Here is a 20,986-nt window from a genome sequence, read left to right as displayed (position 1 = left end):
TTTATATTATATTTAAGCATTTCATTTATATTTTGTTAGTTTAGATCAAAATTTCAAAACATACCTTTGCTAGGTTCCGGTGCTAAGGCAGTAGAAGCAGGTTAGCGGCACTCCTTTTCATGGGTAAATAGGTATTTTAAGGAAGCAAGGGATTTTTGTGCTTAAGCGGTTGTGTGGTGTGCGTGATTCGTGGAAGTGTATTAGTGCAGCAGAATTATATAAGCTTTATTTCTGTAAACTCATACATAGTAAGCGTAAAAAAGACTATAGTAAGCTATGAATGCTCGCTGTCAACAGTGTTTATCGGTTAAGTGAAAATACTTACGTCTTGGCGCGTTTTTGAGAACACTTCTATAATCATCGTGTCTCGGAATAACTTTTAATTCGGTCGTAGCCAGAGCCTCGCCAACTGAACTTCTTGCAATGACTTCAATTTTTCCAGTATCGTACTGTCTGGTTTTTGGTATGTCAAAATGATACATTCCATCGTAAGTTAACTTGTATCTAGAGCCCTGTGAAATTATACGATAGATATTATTATACCTCTATGTAATCGTATACAGACGTTATGATATGTGCTTAATGTAGTTAACAGACGTCCATGTCAATTAGACTCACATTAACAATCGTGTTTCCATTAATAAGCCACATCACACGTGGTTTCGGATGTCCTGTCACACGGCAACAGAAACGTGCCCATTCTCCTTCTTCCACGGTCACTGCTTCTGGACGACTAACGAACACTGGAGCCGACCGTGGCTTAGTTTCTTCAACCGCTTGTTCATGTCCTCTATACAAATTATTGACATTATATTGGGAATTGGAAAATAAAACTTTAGATGTAAACGTTTATCTAATAGATGTTTTAATACTTACACTTGCCAAGAAGCTTCCATTTCACGTATTTTTTCTATACTCTTCATATGTTTAGGTAATTGAGAATCGTATACAATGCCTGGTTTACCGGCGGTTTTAATAACAGCTCTAGTTTCATCCATTCCATACAAATTAGTAGCACGACAAAGATATTCACCGCTGTCTTCCGGATACACCCATCCGAAGTTCATTGCAACGTAACCGAAGTCATAAATAGGTGTAAAACGATTTTCTGCGAAAATATGATGACAGTTACATCAATTGAAATATTTAAATGTAATTTAAAACAATAGTACATTTTTTGATATGGTTCTTTTTATATAGCTATTAAAAAAAAAATTTGGGAGAGGGTTTATAATATACGAGTATAGCAATATAATAGACACAAGCTAGATGTGTATTTAAAAATATATTTTTACTTACTATGTAACAAAGGCTTGCCATTGAAGAACCATTCTACTTTCATATTAGGGTCTCCGACGGGAGCTAACTGACATTCAAATTTAGTCGTTTCCATTTCAACTAATGTAGTTTGACTTTGGATTTGTGTGACAAACCGCGGTGGCTGTTTCTTATCGGCATCGTAAAGATCGTCTTCGGTTAAAAATACTTCAGAAGTATATTTTTTAATAGTTGCCTCCATTTGAGTTAGTGCTTCCGATTTTTTCATGCCCTTCGGTACTTGATTTTGTAAAATAATGTCAGGAATTTCTGTTAAAAAGACCATAAATAATTTTTTTTATAAAATTAATAATAATACAATGAAGTAATTATTTGTAAAAAATACTTACTCTTGCAAGATACGGTCGCTTTCGTAAAGTCTTCTCCAAAGTCATTTACAGCGCGACACACGTATTCGCCGGAATCTTCCGCATAAACGTACAAAATGTCAAGGGATACAAAGCCCATATCATAAACTGTTCGGAATCTATGACCCGTAGGTAAAAGTTTACCGTTTCTGTACCACTCAATTCGTAACTTCGGATCTTGTTTCGGTTCAACGCGACATTCAAAGCGCACCGATTCGGATTCTTCGATGGTGTGCGATTGTATTTGAGTAATGAATTTAGGCGGTGAATTGATTACAGGTTCTTCTTTTGGAGCATCACTGACGCGTCCTTTTTCGAGTTCCTTAATTTTCTCGCCACTCATACCCTGCGGTAGCTGAGATTCGAAAATAATGTCACGTTTAGTGCTGCAGGTGACTTTAGCGGTAGTGGTCGCTGAGCCCCACTTGTTGGTCGCGCGACAAGTGTACTCTCCAGCATCTCGGGTGTATATATAATCAATATCCAAAGCAATGAAACCGAAATCGTTGAGCATGTGCACACGAGATCCGGTAGCAAAAGGTCTACCATTATAGAACCAGTCAATCCTCATAGTTGGGTCGCCAACAGGCTCAACACGACAGTCAAAGTGTATTGGTCCTCCTTCATTTACATCAAGATTGTCCTTTATTTCTACTGTAAACCTAGGTGGGTTTGGTTTCTCGTCCTCAATTGTAATTTCTTCTCGTTTATGAAGAGTTTCTTCCAGTTTTTGTATACTCTCAGTTCCAGATTTAAATTGAGAAGGTAATTGAGGTTCAAGGATTATTCCTTGTCTTCCTTTAACCTGAAGTTTACAAGACACTGTTGCTTCACCATGGCGGTTGGTTGCTTTGCAGGTATAGAGACCAGCGTCGCGTTGATAAACGCCACCAATCTCTAATATTACAAAACCAAAGTCATTAATGGTCTTTACTCTAGATCCAGTTAAAAGTGGTTTTCCATTATGGAACCATTCAACTCTCATGCTACTATCATTGACAGGAACCAAACGACATTCGAAATGAGCAGAAGAATTTTCCGTTAAAATAAGATCAGTTGGTGTTGTTATAAACTCAGGTGGATTTCCACTTTCTGCTTCAGGTGTTAATGAGTCAACAGTACCAGTGTAACCCTCCAGCGCGGCTATTTTGTCGATTGTGCCTTCCATACCCTTTGGTAGTTGTGACTCTAAAATAATGTTTCTCTTTCCTTGTACCTTCATAGTAGCTGTGGTAACTGCTTCGCCGTAATTGTTATATGCTCTACATAGATATTCACCAGAGTCTTCTGGGTAGGTTGGTGAAATTTCAAGGATAACAAAGCCAAAATCGCAGAAAGTTCTGAATCTTGACCCAGCCTTCAAGGATTTTCCATTCCAGTACCATTCAACCTATGAAAAGGAAGATATTTAGCTTTATAAACTTATTCAAAAATAACGAAAATATTTTTTATTTGTTTACTACTTACTTTAAGATTAGGATCATCTGTTGGAGTTAAACGTGCTTCGAAATGAGCGTTCTCGCCCTCTCTTAGGTTTTCAATGTTCGATAGTGGAACAGTAAAAACTGGCGCTTTTCCACGTTTCTCTTCCACTTCAGTATCCTTTGTACGTATCATAGAGTCTTCTAGAGTCTGCAACTTTTCTAACCCACCTTCCATGCCCTAAAATAACCATAAACATTTTATATTTTAATGATTTACTAAAAAAAGAAACAAAAGAGATATTTCTACTTGTAGACTTACCCGCGGGAGTTGCGAGTCCAAAATTAAATTTTCTTTCGAGGTGCATTTGAGTGTAGCTTTTGTTGAATCACGACCCAGCTTATTAGTCGCAATGCATTCATATTCTCCAGAATTTTCTTCATAACAATACAGAATGTCTAATATTACAATTCCAAAATCGTGGAAAGTTCTGTACCTATGACCGTGAGGCAATTTTTTGCCATTGTAGAACCATTCAACCTTCAAGTCAGGATCGTCTACTGGAACTAATCTTGCTTCAAAGTGGGCGCTTTGTCCTTCAACTAATTTCGTAACATCTTGTATCTGTGTAATAAATTTAGGTGGCTCAGCCGAAGCTGGTGCTGGTGCCTGCTGTTGGACTCCTTGTAAGCTCTCTAACTCCCTTATCTTAGCCAAGGATTCAGGTTGCAAACTGTCTGAGTAAACTCCACTCCTTCCGTAGCAAGATATAGTTGCCTTGGTGAAATCTTCACCATATTTATTGTAAGCACGGCAGATATATTCACCAGTATCGTGATTCTGGGTATACGCAATATCAAGAACTACAAATCCAAAGTCAGAAATAGTCTTTATTCTTGTAGAATGACGTAATGGTCGGCCGTTATGATACCATTCAATCTTCATGTCTGGATCGTCCACTGGAATAACTGTGCACTCAAAATGCGCTGATTGTCCATCTTTAAGACCTTCAATGCTCTGTATGTGTGTAGTGAACTTAGGCTTTTGTCCTTTGCTTTTGTCTACACACTCAAGCCTAACACTTATTTCAGCTTGGCCCCATTTATTTGTTGCTCGGCACGAGTATACTCCAGAGTCAGAAGTCTTTGTTCCCAAAATTTCAAGAACCACCATTCCAAAAGCATATACTGTACGGATTCTGTGGCTTGCCTCGATAGATTTACCATTATAGAACCATTCAATTACCATACTTTGGTCACCAGTGGGTATCAAAGATGCTTCATAGTGAGCGATTTGACCTTCACTAATGTCAGTTATGTCTTGGAAAACAGTAACAAACTCAGGCGGCCTTCCTGTATCATCTTCAGGCTTCTGACCAGGTTCTCTACGAAGGGATTCTTCGAGATTTTGTATCTTTTCCAATCCCTCTTTACCTTTTGGATGTTGAGTTCTCTCAATAAGATTTTCTTTGCTACTGCAGTAAATAGTCGAAGAAGTAAAAGCTTCACCTTTCTTGTTATAAGCTTTGCAAGTATAAATTCCACTATCTCTTTCATATACGTCGGTCACATCTAATGTGACAAAACCAAAGTCACTTGTAAGCTTAAAGCGGGAGCCTTGTTCTAAAACTTTTCCATTGAAGTACCATTCAATCTTCAAATCAGGATCATTCTTAGGTTCTACTTGTCCCTCCAAATGTAGCGGTTGTCCTTCAATTAGCTGTTGTTCAGCTGCTACTGGTACAACCCATTCAGGTTTAGGATATTCTGCATCTGGAATAGATGTCCTTCTTGTTTTAGACAGTCTAGCTTCTTCGGCTTGTTCAACAGCCTCTAATCCAGCCTTGCCCTGAGGATGTTGTGTATCTAGATAAATATGTTTATCTCCAGTACATCTCAATGATCCAGATGTTGTTGCAGATCCTTTGCTATTAGTAGCTTTGCATGTATAAATACCTGAATCTTCTTCATAAGTGTGAGTAATGTCTAATGATACATAGCTGAAGTCGTGTGTGCTCTTATACCTTGTTCCGGACGGCAAAGGTTTATTGTTAAAGAACCATTCAATCTTAAGGGTTGGATCTCTTGATGGTTCAACATTGCATTCAAAGTGAATATTATCACCTTCTTTACATATAATATTGTTCAAGTGTGAGATGAATACAGGTGTCTCATAAACTGGTTCTGGAGATTCAGGTTTACCTGGTTTAGGTTGTTCTAGTGCTCCGATACGGTCTAAAGATTCGGGGTGTAGTGATTCACCTAGCAGCCAGTGGCGATCTTCTATTTTTATTGAGGCTGTAGAAACCGCTTCGCCCATTAAATTTGTTGCTTTACAGGTATAAATACCCGAATCATCGAATCTCAGAGAGTTAATGGAGAGTGTAACTAAACCGAAATCAAAAGTACTTTTCAATCTGGATCCAGTAGTCAAAGAAACTCCGTTCTTAAACCATTCAATTCTTAGATTAGGATCTGTGCGTGGCTCAACTTGTGCTTCTAGGTAAACGTGTTGACCTTCGACAAGCTTGTCATAGCTCTTAAGATGTGTAGTAAATATCGGAGCTTGTTGGACACCAGTATCTATGAACATTTCTGGCACTTTGTTCATTGCTGCTTCCTTTGCTTGAATTTGCTGCCATGATTCTGGTCTCATAGCTTCATCAACAATAGTAGACTTTGTCTTTACTTTCAGAGAGGTGGAAGACACAGTGCTGCCTGCCCTATTAATAGCTTTGCACATGTATATGCCTTCATCTTGTGCTACTACTGAATTGATATCCAGAGTAACGAAGCCAAAATCATGCGTCGTGCGGAATCGTGAACCTGTAAATTAAGTTAATAATTTTACTACTTTTTGCACTGTTATTTAATATATTGTGATGATCAGCCAATAAAAAAAACATAATACGGATGTAAACATATAAATGTTGCTGTAAACCGAGTTTCAAAGCTGAGTTTTTGAAAAACATGCAATGTCATGAATTTCCAACTTTCAGTAATAGTATACTAAATACTAGTAAATACTTACCCATTTTCAGTTCAACACCATTTATGTACCATTCGAATCTCAGGCTAGGATCACCGACCGGAACCACACGAGCTTCGTAATGAGCATGTTGACCTTCCCAAAGTTCAGATGGTCCTGTTAAAACTTGAGTAAAGATTGGTTTCTCAAATTCTTTCTCTGGTTCATCAGGTTTTCTGGGCTGGGGTTGTTCCAATTGCTGTATTTTTCTCATTCCTTCTGGGTGTTGTGTGTCAATTTGAATCGATGCTTTGGCTAAGAAAAAAAAATTGTTTATTAAAATATAATTTATATTTTATATATTATATTTATTAACACTATAAAATTATAGCTATAAATTAATAGATTATAAAATAATATATTTACTTTTAATTCTCATTGCAGCGGTTGTAACTGCTTCACCAAGTAGATTCGATGCTCTACACATGTAAACTCCTTCATCTTCATCACGAACGTGTGAAATACTCATGGATACATATCCAAAATCATGTGTTTTTGTGATTCTCGAACTATCTTCAATAAGTTTTTCGTTTCTAAACCATTCTACTTTAAGGGTCGGGTCTCCGACAGGAATAAGTCTACAATCAAAGTGAGCTGTCTGCCCTTCCTGAATGTTATCGATATTTTGAAGCGGTTGTGTAAAAACAGGTCTTTGCCTAGTGACCGGCTCTGGTATTTCTGGTCTCTTAAACGGTTCTGCTGATTCCAGCTCTCGGATTTTCTCGAGACCTTCTGGACGTTGAGATTCCGATATAATACTACCTTTTGCGGTTACTGTCATCGATATTGAGGAGGTGCATTGACCAAGAGCATTAATTGCTTTCACAGAATATTCTCCTGCGTCTTCTGGGACGCAGTGCTGTATATCTAATGACACGTAACCAAAATCAAAAGTGATATGGAACCGTGACGCAGATTGCAATGCTTTTCCGTTGTGGTAGAACTCAATACGCAAGTTCGGATCATGTACTGGCTCAACTTGACATTCAAAATGAGCCGTTTGACCTTCAAATACGTGTGTTGTTCCTCTGAGTTCTGTTACAAATCTTGGAGGTGAAATCTTTGGCTCTTCAACTTCAATTCGGGCTTGATGACCTTGTGCCTCAAGTTGTCTAATTTTTTCTAGTCCATTAGGATGTTGTGTATCCAAGATTATATTTCGGTGACCTAAAAGAATATATACATTAAAATTGGTAAATGTATATAGTTACCGCTTAAAGTTTTAAGAGAAATAATTCTAAAATAGCTTTAACAGTACAAAGCATTTTATACTTACTTGCAACCTTCAACGTGCACGTATTAACCGCTTCTCCAAGTTTGTTAGTGGCCTTACACATATAAGTCCCAGAGTCTTCTGCATAGGAATATAAAATGTCCAATGCAACATAACCAAAGTCGTGTGTTGTTCTAAATCTATGTCCTGTCTTAATCTTTTGACCATTAAGGAACCATTCGATTTTGAGATCAGGGTCATTTATAGGCTCTACTCTACATTCGAAGTGAGCTCGGTCACCTTCTTTAAGGTTCTCTAAACTAGTCAACGCAGTTAAAAATACTGGCCGCTGACCTGGTCTTTCTTCTTCAATAGCTTTCGGCCTTTCATATTGTTCAAGTTCTTTAATCTTTTTCAAACGTTGTTCATCTAAAGTGTCCAAGTACAAAGAACCCGTGGCTAAAATAAAAAGTAAATATAAAATATTTGTTTCTAAAAAAACTATAAAACACCTATTATTAGCCCTAGTGACTAGCCCGTTGGCGCAGTCTGTAGTGGCCCTGCTTTCTGCTCCAGGGGTTGTGGGTTCGATTCCCACCACGAATCTGGGGTTAATATGTATATATATTTATGTATGTACTATCAGCTGTTACCTATAATACAAGCATTAAGTTACTTTAGGAACAGATGACAGTGTGTGTATTTTGTAGATACCTATTTATTTATTTATACTATTTTAGTATTTATTAATTTATAATTGTGTTTGCTCGCAAACGAAAAAAAAACCGACTTCAATTACATCGACAAGTAATACAACGTAGATCGACGAAAAAATAGTCAAGCAACTACGCGTTATTAAAGATTACTCAAAAAGTAGTTATCAGATCTTGATAAAATTTATATGTGACCACATGATAAACATCAGCTTTCGATTAAATTAAAAATTATCAAAATCGGTACACCCAGTAAAAAGTTATTACGGATTTTCGAGAGTTTCCCTCGATTCCTCTGGGATCCCATCATCAGATCCTAGTTTCCTTATCACGGTACCAAACTAGGAATATACCCTTTCCAACAAAAAAAGAACTATCAAAATCGGTATATCCAGTAGAAAGTTATGCGGTATAATACAACGTAGGTCGACGAAAAAAGCGTCAAGTAAAAACACATTATTAGATATAACTCGAAAAGTAGTTGTTAGATCTCAAATAAATTTAAATGGGACCAATTGGCACACACGACCTTTCGATTAAAACAAAATTTGTCGAAATCGGTCCACACGGGCAAAAGTTCTGATGTAACATACATAAAAAAAAAAAAAAAAAAAATACAGTCGAATTGAGAACCTCCTCCTTTTTTGGAAGTCGGTTAAAAATAACAAAACAACAAAAATATAATCCTTACCGTCTACGTTGATTGAACTTGTTGTTACCGCTTCCCCGACCGCATTTGTCGCTTTACACATGTAAGTACCAGAATCTTCTCCATAAGCATACAGGACATCCAATGCCACATATCCGAAGTCATATGTAGTCTTAAATCTATGTCCTTGTTGAATAGGTCTTCCATTGCAATACCATTCAACACGCATCGTAGGATCATTGACAGGAGTTAAGGTAGCTTCTAGATGTATTGGTTGACCTTCCGCTACATGCGCATTCTTGAGAGGTTTTCCGAACTGAGGTTTCTCAGCAATAAATGCTTCATCTCTGACAACTCGCTTGTACCTACTATCATCTTCAAGGTACTGAATTTTTTCCAAAGCACTTTCATGCTGTGTGTCCCTAATAATCGATTCTTTTGCTAAAAATATAATGAAGAAATGTTATTATTATTATTATTATTATATATTATTAAAACTATATGGGTACTTATATATTGTACGTATAATTTATATTATTTGTAGCATTAGTACTTACACTGTACACTTAAGTTGATAGACGAAACCGCCTGTCCCAAGTTATTTATAACTTTGCATGTGTATTCGCCCGAGTCTTCTCCATAGACTGTTAAAATATCGAGAGCTGCGAAGCCAAAGTCGTATGCCGTTCGATAGCGATGACCACTTTGAAGGGCTTTACCATTAAAGTACCATTCGACTCGCATAGTTGGGTCGGGGTATGGCTCTATTCTGCACTCATAATGTGCGCTCTGTCCTTCAACTAATTTTGAAGGACCATTCAATTGTGTTATGAAACGAGGAGCTTGGCTAACAGCCACGTCAACTTCTTCCCTACGTTGATAACGGGAACTATCTTCTAGCTGACGGATCTTGTGTAGAGCAGTTTCGTGTACTGTATCTAGTTGTAGGGATGCTTTAGCTAAAAATAATATATTTATTTAGTTATGTTTAGTTATAGTATTAGTTATTTTTATTACGAAAAAAATTATTTATCTCTCAAGGAAATATTAGTACAAAAGGAAAAGTCGTACAAGTAATAATAATAATTATAATACGATACATTACTTTTAAAAACATACATCAAATAAAATATATAATTTCTTACATTGAACGAAGAGGGTGGATGATGTTACGGCTTCCCCAAGCTCATTAATAGCACGACATGTGTAGGTTCCTGAATCTTCGGGATTAACGTACTTCATATTGAGAGCAACGTAACCAAAATCGTGCATGGTAGTTATACGATTGGCTGAAAATATTAAAAAAAAAGTTTTAAATTTGGTAATGTTCATTACAGTTTCATTGTATCTAGGATACTATTTTTATGTTTTTACAACTTACAAGCTTCAATTGGAACTCCGTTTCGCAACCACTCAACTCGTAACTTCGGGTCTCCCACAGGAATAAGCCTTGCTTCAAAATGTACTGCTTGATTTTCTGCCACTCTAATATCTTTCATTGGCATTGTAAACATTGGCGCTTGAGTAATGAATTCTTCTTGGGCTGTTTGTCTTTGATGTCTAGAAGTGTCTTCTAATTGTGTCAGTCTTGGTAAAGCACTTTCATGCTGAGATTCTAAGTAAATAGATTTCTTTGAGTGCACAATCGCAGTACCTGAAGTTACGGCTTCGCCGAGAGCATTGATTGCTCTACATGTATAGGTGCCTGAGTCTTCTGGCAAGCAAGACATAATATCGAGTGCAACAAAACCAAAGTTGTTTGTTTCAGTAAATCTGGATCCACTTTTTAGTGGTTTATTGTTATGATACCATTCTACTTTCATGGTCGCATCAGAAACTGGAATTAGCCTACATTCAAAGTGGGCCCTCTGACCTTCTTTAATTTCAACATTTTTTAATGAAGTTGTAAATATTGGTGCTTGAGTGGTAACCTCATCAATAACATCAGTTCTGTGATATTTAGATCTATCTTCTAACACTTGAATTTGTTCTAAGCCTACTTCATTTTGAGTAGCTCTAATAATGTCTGCTGTTTCTCGACAAGTTAGTCTGCAGCTTACTTCGTCACTACCGAGGAGATTAACGGCTCTGCATGTATAAATGCCAGAGTCTTCAGCTATAAGATCAATAATGTCAAGAGCTACATAACCAAAGTCATGGATCGGCCTAAATCTGTGACCGATTGTCACCGGTTGGCCATTCTTAAACCATTCAACTTTTAGATTAGAATCAGTAACTGGTTCAAGTTTGCACTCAAAGTGAACATGATTACCTTCTTTGACATTGTCGATAGACTTCGGTTTTGTTATAAATTGTGGTTTGATATTTATAGACTCATCTATAACATCAGATTTCTTATAACGAGACGCGTCTTCTAGGTATTGAATTTTTTCTAAACCAGAAGGATGCTGTGAGTCAAAAATTAGGTCTTTCTTTGCCATTACACGTAACGCACACGATGTGACTGCTTCTCCTAATTGATTGGTCGCTTGACATGTGTATACTCCGGAGTCTTCTGGGTAGACACTTAAAAGGTCTAAAGCAACGTAATCAAATTCATAGGCCGGTCTAAATCTGTGACCTGTTTTTATAGGTCTGCCGTTGCAAAACCATTCAACTCTCATTGTAGGATCACCAACAGGTTGTAAACGGCATTCTAGGTGCACGTTCGTTCCCTCAACAGTTTCAATATTATGCAGAGCTCTTGAAAATTGTGGAGCTTGCATTACAGTTATATCTTCTTGCACTTGTTTACTACGACGACTTGCATCTTCTAGCATTTGAATTTGTTCTACAGCTTGCTCATTTTGAGTCTCGGTCAAAATATCCGATCTTTCAATAATTCTCACCATCGCTGACGTATGAGCTGAACCTAAGTGATTTACAGCTCTAACAGTATATTCACCTGAATCAACTGATGTAGCGTGAATAATATCTAGCGCTACAAAACCAAAATCGTAGTAAGTTCTGAACCGGGATCCTACCGTTACGGCTCTTCCGTTGTGGAACCATTCTACTCTCATTGTAGGATCACCCATTGGCTCTAGTCTACATTCCAGATGAATATTTTTACCTTCAGAAACGGGCTGTGGGTCCGACAAGGGTTGTACAAAAACTGGTTTAGATTTTGAGATTTCTTCTATGTGGTACATTGGCTCAACAAATTTCGATTCTTCTATTTGTCGTGTTTTCTCATATAAGCCACGATGAATGCTCGACGTATCAATACTAGATCGGGCTAAAAGAAAAGAAAATAAAATATATGAAATAACTAATAGAGTTCAAATAGAAAGTAAAAAGAAAAAAAAAATAACAACACAATTTTTTTAACTTACTCGGACTTTATAGCTTATTATTATTATTTATTGTTAACTTATACTTACTTTCAACGAACATGGATGCGCTGAGTTGTGCTTCACCGGCAGCGTTACGAGCTACAACAGTGTACATGCCAGCGTCTTCTGCGCGAACATTAGTTATATCTAATGCGACGTAGCCAAAATCATGGTAGGTTTGGATACGATTAGCTGATGTAATTTGCTTGCCGTTGAAATACCACTCTACGGTCATAGTTAAATCGCTTTGAGGTTCTACTCTAGCTTCGAAGTGGGCACTTTGTCCTTCTACAATTTTATTTGTTCCTTTCAATGGACCAAGGAATCTTGGCTTTTGCGTAACTCTAACATCTTCTTCATTTCTTCTCGAGTATTTACTGGAATCTTCTAAGTATTGAATTTTTTCTAGACCACCAGGATGCTGAGATTCAGCAATGATATCCTTCTTCGTAATTATTGTTAAATTGGCACTGGTTGCAGCTTGGCCTAGTGCGTTATACGCCCGGCATGTATAATGCCCCGCGTCATGAATAGTCACAGATTTAATTGTTAATGCTACATATCCAAAATTGAAGAAAGTAGTTATTCGTGAACTAGCTTCAACTGGACGCCCATCTTTCAACCATTCTACTCTCAATGTGGAGTCACCGATTGGTTCAAGGCGAGCTTCGAAATGTGCAAAGCCACCTTCTTTAATATTAATTTGATCCTTTATAGGTGTTTTGAATTCTGGTCTTTGAATACTTTCCGGTACTTCCTGGTAGTACTTTTGATGTTGCTGTTGCTGATAAGCTTCTAATTGCTCAGTCTTTTCAATGTATCTACGTTGTTCAGGAATGCCAAGATCTGCTGTAACTGTACTCCTAGCTGCTACTCGTATTGATGCGGTACTGATAGCTTCGCCTAATCTATTAACAGCCCTCACAGTATACGAACCTGCATCTTCAGCCCGTAGGTGCATGATGTTAAGGGAGACGTAGCCGAAGTTGAAGATTGCTGTGATTCGCGAGCTGGCTGTAATAGATTTACCGTCCTTGTACCACTCGACTCTCATAGTAGGATCGCTTACTGGAGTCAGTTGCGCTTCAAAATGTGCATTCCTGCCTTCTTGAAGTTCCCCAAGATCTTGTAATGGCCTTATGAATTGTGGTCTTTGGGAAGTTTGTTCCTCAATGGACTCCTGATGCTGATATTTAGAATAGTCTTCTAGCTGCTGAATATATTGCAAACTTTCTGGATGTTGACTAGTCCTTTCAATAGTTGCTCTAGGAGTTACTTGTAGCATTGCCTTCGTTTCTGCTACGCCAGTAGAACTAACAGCCCGGCATGTATATTCGCCACTATCTTGAATATTAAGACTGAGCATATCTAAAGAGATATATCCGAAGCGAAATATCGAAGTAAATCTTGAACCTAAAACAAAATATTTGCATTATTAAGGCAAGAACAGAAAACAATTTAATCTATTTGTTTTATAATTATAGTTACTTACTTGCTTCGATACTTTGGCCATTTTTTAACCATTCGATCCTCATCGTTGGGTCTCCGACCGGTTCGATTCTCGTTTCAAAGTGAATTTTACCACCTTCCATTTGAGTGACACTTTTCAGTGGCACAATGAACTGTGGAGGTGGATAGACTCGATCTTCTTCACCCGGAGGAACGTACGGTCGTGCTCTTTCGACGTGCCTCAAATATATAATTTCTGGTCCAGGAGCAGGCCTAAAACATAATTTTTATTGTAACGTTTACCGTCAAATTGAACATTTCCGATAAATTTTAAAAACAAGTATCATACTCACTCCGGTTCGATAATTTTTGTAGGCCGAGGTAAGTGCAGACGTTTTTGCTCAGGCGGAGGCTCTTTCGGTGTTTCCACATAAAGCCTGGCCCGAGTAGCTGTGGAGCCAGCGACATTTTGTGCAGTGCACTGATACCATGCCGCATCCGACGCCTTAGCTCTGGGTATGTCTAATGTCGAGGCCCCACCTTCGGTATGAATTCGTAACTCTGGATTGGGTATAATTGGAACGCCGTCCTTCTGCCATGTGATCCGCGGTGTAGGTGTGCCAACAGCGCGCGCATTCAATATAACAGGCTCTCCCTCTCGCACACTTAAAGTACTAAAACGTTCAATGAACTTCGGAGCAACGACTTGCTCTTTTTCTATTACGTTCAGTCGACACTGAAAAGATGTTTCTCCACTCTTGTTTCGCGCTACACACGTTACTACACCGCTATCATTAATTCCGACGTTGGTAATCATTAGCGCGTGATTACCGGATTCGTTTACTAAAATCTTATGATTATAATCGTCTCGGATTTGTCTCTCGTTAATGAACCACGTGACTTCTGGGTAAGGTCTGCCTGTGACGCGGCAATCGAATCGCGTCATTTTTCCTTCCGTGACATCACGGTCTTGACAGACTTTTACAAACTGCGGAGCGAGGGCTTTTTCACTTATTTCTATTCTTTCAGTCTCTACTTGTTGAGTATCCATTATGTACTGTGATTTTTGATCTTGTACATAGGTATCTTGAGGAGATTCCACCGCAAGATACGCTGAAGTTACAATACATCCGTTGGGATTTTCAGCTAAAAGAGTGTAGTGACCAGAATCAGACTTTTGTGTGTTTCTTATCCTAAGAATAGTTTGATTATTAGTATTTATAATATTGTGTTTGTTTGAGTTAACAATCCTCTGGCCATTTTTAAACCACGTGACACGTGGCCGAGGATTGCCCGACAATTGTACCTGGAACTGCGCATCAGTTCCTTCTTGGAGTTTAGAATTTCTTGGTTTCTGAGATATTTTTGGTGGAGATACTGGTCCTAAAGTCTTATCGATTTCCGTATTTATATGAATGTCGGTTTCTCCCATGTACCTTTTAGTAATAGTTTCTCTAAAAGATACCTCTCTCAGTAATCTATACTCAAAGGTGTCCACTTTAAAGTCCTCAGTTGATGAAATATCTGAACCATTTGTATACTCGTATCTTTGTGACTGTCGCGATTGCTCAGTTGAATACCCTTGTGTTCCATAAGATTTGTGCTCAACGCTTTCACTAATGTGCTTGTAGCTCTGTTGCTGTGAAGCTTGGTGCGCAGGCACCGGCACACCTTCAGGTTGAATGTACACTGAACAAATCGCTTCACCATACTGGTTCCGAGCTGTACATGTATACTCCCCTTCGTCACCAGGCCCGATCTGCTTGATGAGAAGTGATACATCGCCAGTTTGTTCATTGTAACTCATACTGTATTTATTACATTCTACTAATGGTGCCTTCTTTCTGGTCCATGAAACAACGGGCGTTGGGTTTCCTCTTAATTTACCTTCAAATTTTGCGTTTCCACCTTGTGCAAACCTCGCATTTTTAAATATCTGTTCAAAAATGGGTGGAGACGGGTCCCCATGTCTGCCTGAGGTGATTTGTAAGCGGTCGCCGCCAGCACCCTCAACTGAAACAAAAAAAAAAAAAACTATTAAATACACATTACATTTTTAAAAGAATATAAAATATTATGTTAAAATCTTATATAACCTGAACAAGTTTGTTTAGACATGACTATTTTGTGTATATGAAAAAAAGTTTGTTACGTTTTATTATTGTAATAAATGTTTTTGGGAAGTTTATGAAATGCATACAGCTGATTAAAATTTCGACAATCTGGAGATAGGTCGGTCGCGTTTCTCGAGCGCGTGAGTCAGCGGTGTCGCGGCGCGCGAGCTCTTTTCGCGCGTCTATTTTCGTACACACCACTCGGATCTTATTACGAACGCCATTTCGGTAGACACGTACCAAGTTTACTTACATATTTACGCATAATTATTTTTAGTGATTTTTCTAATGATTTCAAAATCAGACAATTTTCGTTTGGAATAAATTGCAAAGTTTATGTATGAAATTAAAATTATCTGTACTATAATTACATTGTTTTAAACGATACACACAGCAGTCTGACAATCGGAAACGCATCTCTGCATTGAAATGCTTCGTAATGTCAAATTAATAAATGTCACAACAATAATACTTGACGAATATCATTCCGTTTGTTGTCATAAATGCAAATTTGTATAAGATTTAAAAAAGCTCCCCGTTTATATTACATAAACGACGTAACGTTTGCTGCAACGGCCTACACACAGTACATGCAGTAATGATGCATATTTCGCATGTTCCCGGCGGTACGTTGGTATGTGAGCACGTTAGCGGACCGGTCGATCGGCCGTGGCCCGCGCTCGGTACACCGCACATTTACGTCGCTTCGTTAAAATGTGTCAATATGATTATTACATAAGAAACATGATCTCCTTTATACAGCCACGTCTCACTTGACATTATTTTAAGAAAAGATCGTTTTTTTTTTAAATAATAAACATATTAAATTTAAACCGATTAATGATTACGTGATCTTAAGATATTATAAGCTGCCAGTTGAAAACCAACCAAAAATTTCGGAAGAGATTTATAATTCAATAGATTATTCCGACAAGTAGATATTTTATTGAAGCAAAATTTCTTAATGCACGCTTGACTTGGGGAGAGTAATCTGGTGAATGCGTGACGAGAGCGTTATGAAAAGTGTGATCGGGCGATGAGAACGGAAGTTGAGAGGGAGGTATAAGCTAGTGAAAATAGAAAGTTTCACTTCAGTCGTGTGGTCTAAAGCACACTCGTTTTTGTGATAAATACAAGTATTTATGTTATACAGTACTGTGCTCTAAGCACATCTACTAAAGACTCTTCAAAAAGCATCACAGTAAATACTAAGGTACAACTAAATGGATGATAGTGAGTGCATGTTTCACTGGCCTCTGATAAATTTATCAGACGTATGAAGGTATCCAAAAAATAAAAGATTATAAATTGTTTGCGATTTCCCTTTCAAACTATACTTTGCTAAAAATTTCTATTTGCAGCATGTGAATCCAATCATTGTTGGTTATTCGTTGAGGTGAATTAGACTCTAAATGTCTGTTTTACATCCTACTGATAAAGCCTTTCAGTAACTTCTTACGTGCCAGATAAATTTTATCAGGAAATTATGAAAAAGGTTCGAAAGTCGACGGACATAACTATGAACTCGACTCACAAGGAAGAGGTTCCGATGATAATGTTGATCTTTAAATTCCAAATATCTATATGGTTTTAAAGTTGAAGAAGTATGGTTAGAAAGTTGTCGTTATAGCTGTTAGTTTTATAGGTATAATTTATTTTGCAAATAATCTGTACCCATGTATCTTCTTTCATACTACTTTGCTTAAAATTAAATCTCCGATAAAAAGTTGTTATATCAATCAAAATAATAATAATAATAATCGAAAAAGTAACAATATTTCATAAAAGATCAAATACTCAATATACTTTGTAATTATATATCGATATAGGTTTTTCGTTTCAATAATTAAGTACATAAATATTGTAGATTTATTTTTCTTTTATTACATAGGGTAAACCAGAGAGTGATTGCCCACTGACAGTGATCGCCCACTTTAAGAAAAATATTCTCATGTGCTATCTTTGAATCATTCTAGTTCGATTAGAATTTACTAGATGGCTCTGTGATTAGTGTATAGTATTTTTAAAATTGACTGCTGGCAACACTGAAAGAAAAAAAACAGTAATGACGGATTTTATCGAGACGGGTGAACGTGTTATTCAAAAAGGTTAGTAGTTTAACAGTTTTCATAAGGAATACCTTGCTTAAAGGCTCATTTTTTTGCATTTTATTGGATATTAAACTATTGGCGTATAGTTATCATGAACTTATATGTATTTTCTCAGTTTTAAATTAGTTATACCTGGTAATATTTAATTCTTAACGGTTATTTTAACGGTGGGTAATCACTGCATGTAAATCTGCATATCTTTAGTGATTGCCCACCATGATTTTAGTTATTGCCATATGATAATGTCTATAGTTATTGCCCAGGGCAATTATTGTTATGGGCATTTCTTTTACCAAAGTGTCTTGTCATCACATGAAGTAGTGTCTAACTTGCTCATTGCTTAAACTTGTTTCACAATTGCTATGCATGATTATCTAAATGGTTATTATTATTACATTTACAGTATGCCAAAGAGACCAAAAGTTAAATATAGCAAAGAGAATTTTCAGAAAGCCATCGAAGCTGTACAAGATATTTCCTACAATTTATCTACAAGACAAACTGCTGAAAAGTACGGTGTTCCTAGGCTTAGTCTCCGATACCACATTAAAAATCCAGGACATAAAACTAGCTTAGGGCCATCACCTATATTAACTATAACTGAAGAAAGTCGTTTAGACGATTGGATAATAATTTGGGCAAGAAAAGGATTTCCCGAAATAAAGAAGACATTTTAGATACCGTGCAAAAGTTCCTGGTGGAAAACTTGCGTCGTAATTCATTTTTAAATAATAGGCCAGGTGATGGTTGGAGGAAGGCATTTTTAAAAATACATCCGAAGCTGACAGAACATCAGAAGGAGTGACAAAAGTAAATTTAGCTTAGCCAAAAAAGCCAATAAAGAAAGGAAAAGGGCAAACTGAACGACAGCCTTATGCCATTAGATCCCAAAATTTTAAAGCAGCATTACATAGAAAACAAAAAGAAAATCTGTTAAAATTAAAAGAAGAGAAGAAGTTGATCAAAGAAAATAAAAAGACTGAAAATGAAAATAAATATACTAAGAATATTGATAAAAAAAATCAGAGGAAAATACAAACAATAAAAATTTTACTCTGAATTCTAATATTGAGACTATTAGTTCTAAGGAAATAGATACTTTAGGGAATAATAGCCAACAACTGATTGATCATTCTGAGCCACAATTTGAACTGATACTAAAAAGTTAAAAAAAGAAATAGACATAGTAAATAAGGAAAAGCGAGGAATCCCAACATCGAAAAGATGACTGTTTTAAATAATATTGTAATAAAACCTAGTAACATTGTACCAAAGCCTACTTGTGGAGTTTGTCATTTTAATGTGATAAAAAATGAATTGACTTGCAGTTCTTGTTCAAAGATCTTTCATGTGCGTTGTATTCCACCAAAACATAAAGAAAATATACCCGACAGCTCCGATTCACATTTATTTTTATGCCATCTTTGTTTTAAAGTAGATGACTCCGTCTCTGGCGATTCTGATTCATAAACATCAGCTAAAGAATTATTTGATAGATTTATTAGAGCCAAACACAATTTATTTTGAAAGATTGAAGATTATCCTATTAGATGTATAAGTTTAATATTTTATTTTGATTATTTATTTACGTTTAAAGTTTATTTTATCATTTTGAGTTTCTGGGCAATTACTATACTGTGATGTGGGCAATTAGTACAGGAAAGGGGCAATTACTGTACATTTTAGAAGATTTTAAGTTTATTTCATTATTTTCTATGTTATGTAAGTTTTAACTAAAAACTGTTATTATTTTGTTGGAGAATTTATCAGGTAACAAGAAAAAAGTAATAAATGGTTGATTGTTATAATACTTTTTTATTTTTTTGATGTCAATGCATTAGAAGTCCTTAAGTGGGCAATAGCTATACGGTTTACCCTATGTATGTTATACAACGGGAAATGTGCTATAAAGAATACCTAAAGTTTAAAAAGAATATCCGCAATAAATCGATATTTTTTTTTTAATTTTTTTTAAGAAAATGGTAATATATGTTATTGTAGTCAAAATATTAAAGCCAAGCATTTATAAGCTACTAATAGATGTGGTATAATTATTCGGTCATACAGTTGATTCGTTAAAACGGATCACACATAACATGTGTATGCGTGTGACGGCATTGTATCAGTGTTTTAAGGTCAAGGTCACGGTGCCCATCTGATCGGGGCCCGCTGACTCCTAACATTATTACGACTGCCAAATTAACTGAAACCAAATACTATTGTAATAATAATAAAATATTTCATTAATTTTGATCGATCGTAAGACGATGGAATGTCAAAAATAAATGTTGAGGTCACTACTAATTCAACATGGCGGAATAAAAAAAAAATGGCAATTTCAATTTTTAAACTTAGTTAGTATTACATATTTATTGACGTACCGAAACCGTAGATAATTAATGAATTTCTTTCTAATATTTCTAATATTTCTAATATTTCTAATATTTCGACGAGGCTTAAAGACAACGGACGTTACTTTCATAACAATCATAATTATGTTGTAAGAATGCTGTCACACCGTACCTGTCTTTAAATATTTTTAACCTAAGCCGAATTAAAGCTTCGTTTGGCAGTACATTACTGTACGAAGATTGTAAAATCAATGTCAATGGTAATAAGTACACATTGTCATCGTAAATATTGTGTCCAGATCGCGACAGCTGTGCGGGAGATATTTCAGAGGTTCCAAATGCGGTATGCGGCGGTGCGCGGGCGTCGCTTGGCGCCCGCCCAACACCGCCGTTATGAAATAACACATTTTCCCGCTATAAATATTTTCGTGTTTTTCTAACCGGATTATTTAAAGTTGTTTGTTCTGAGTTTATGGCGATGATTATGTGCATACATGATGTATCTCGTCGTGTTGAATAATATATACAAGTTCTAGAATGTGCAGATATTTACGAAGTATTTATTTTTATAATGAATAATCGTGTTTCGATTTAAAAAAAATATATTGAAATTGGTCCTCCTAGTAAAAAGTTATTAGGTTAGGTAGGTATATATAATACAATGTAGGTCAACGAAAAAATAGTCAAGTAAATACGCATTATTAGAAATCGGTCCATCCAGTAATATCCAGATGTAACATACATAAAAATAAATAAATATAGAATTGAATTGAGAATCTCCTTGTATTAAATATAATAGCAAAGTTATAATATAGCTTTGCCGGTGTGCCGCACGGACCGAGCAACATTGGAGAAATATGACAAATGAGAACGGTACATTTCAAGTCACGGTCCATGAAATTAAAAACGTTCCGAAA

General features: G+C 36.5%; 1 protein-coding gene and 1 long non-coding RNA gene across 2 annotated transcripts in view; one reads left to right on the top strand and one right to left on the bottom strand.

Moving 5' to 3' along the window:
* Window positions 1-20,986, bottom strand: part of LOC123669038 (titin) — a 128,101-nt gene that overhangs the window by 81,246 nt on the left and 25,869 nt on the right. The window contains exons 2-18 of the mRNA XM_045602703.1: window positions 13,847-15,506; window positions 13,537-13,766; window positions 12,093-13,457; window positions 10,091-11,947; window positions 9,855-9,998; window positions 9,267-9,668; window positions 8,752-9,150; window positions 7,411-7,806; window positions 6,501-7,301; window positions 6,138-6,389; window positions 3,429-5,932; window positions 3,153-3,347; window positions 1,668-3,075; window positions 1,300-1,587; window positions 877-1,108; window positions 619-790; window positions 326-512 (exon numbers count right to left, since the gene is read on the bottom strand). Of these exons, the coding sequence (XP_045458659.1) occupies window positions 326-512; window positions 619-790; window positions 877-1,108; window positions 1,300-1,587; window positions 1,668-3,075; window positions 3,153-3,347; window positions 3,429-5,932; window positions 6,138-6,389; window positions 6,501-7,301; window positions 7,411-7,806; window positions 8,752-9,150; window positions 9,267-9,668; window positions 9,855-9,998; window positions 10,091-11,947; window positions 12,093-13,457; window positions 13,537-13,766; window positions 13,847-15,506 (12,492 nt within the window). The remainder of the gene's footprint in view (window positions 1-325; window positions 513-618; window positions 791-876; window positions 1,109-1,299; window positions 1,588-1,667; window positions 3,076-3,152; window positions 3,348-3,428; window positions 5,933-6,137; window positions 6,390-6,500; window positions 7,302-7,410; window positions 7,807-8,751; window positions 9,151-9,266; window positions 9,669-9,854; window positions 9,999-10,090; window positions 11,948-12,092; window positions 13,458-13,536; window positions 13,767-13,846; window positions 15,507-20,986) is intronic.
* Window positions 17,502-18,647, top strand: LOC123669039. The gene is made up of 2 exons (XR_006745675.1): window positions 17,502-17,715; window positions 18,122-18,647. It is a non-coding gene; the product is annotated as an uncharacterized LOC123669039 (long non-coding RNA).

This window comes from Melitaea cinxia, chromosome Z (assembly GCF_905220565.1).
Source record: "Melitaea cinxia chromosome Z, ilMelCinx1.1, whole genome shotgun sequence".
Classification (NCBI taxonomy): domain Eukaryota; kingdom Metazoa; phylum Arthropoda; class Insecta; order Lepidoptera; family Nymphalidae; genus Melitaea; species Melitaea cinxia.
This window is presented reverse-complemented; position numbering and strand designations above follow the sequence as displayed.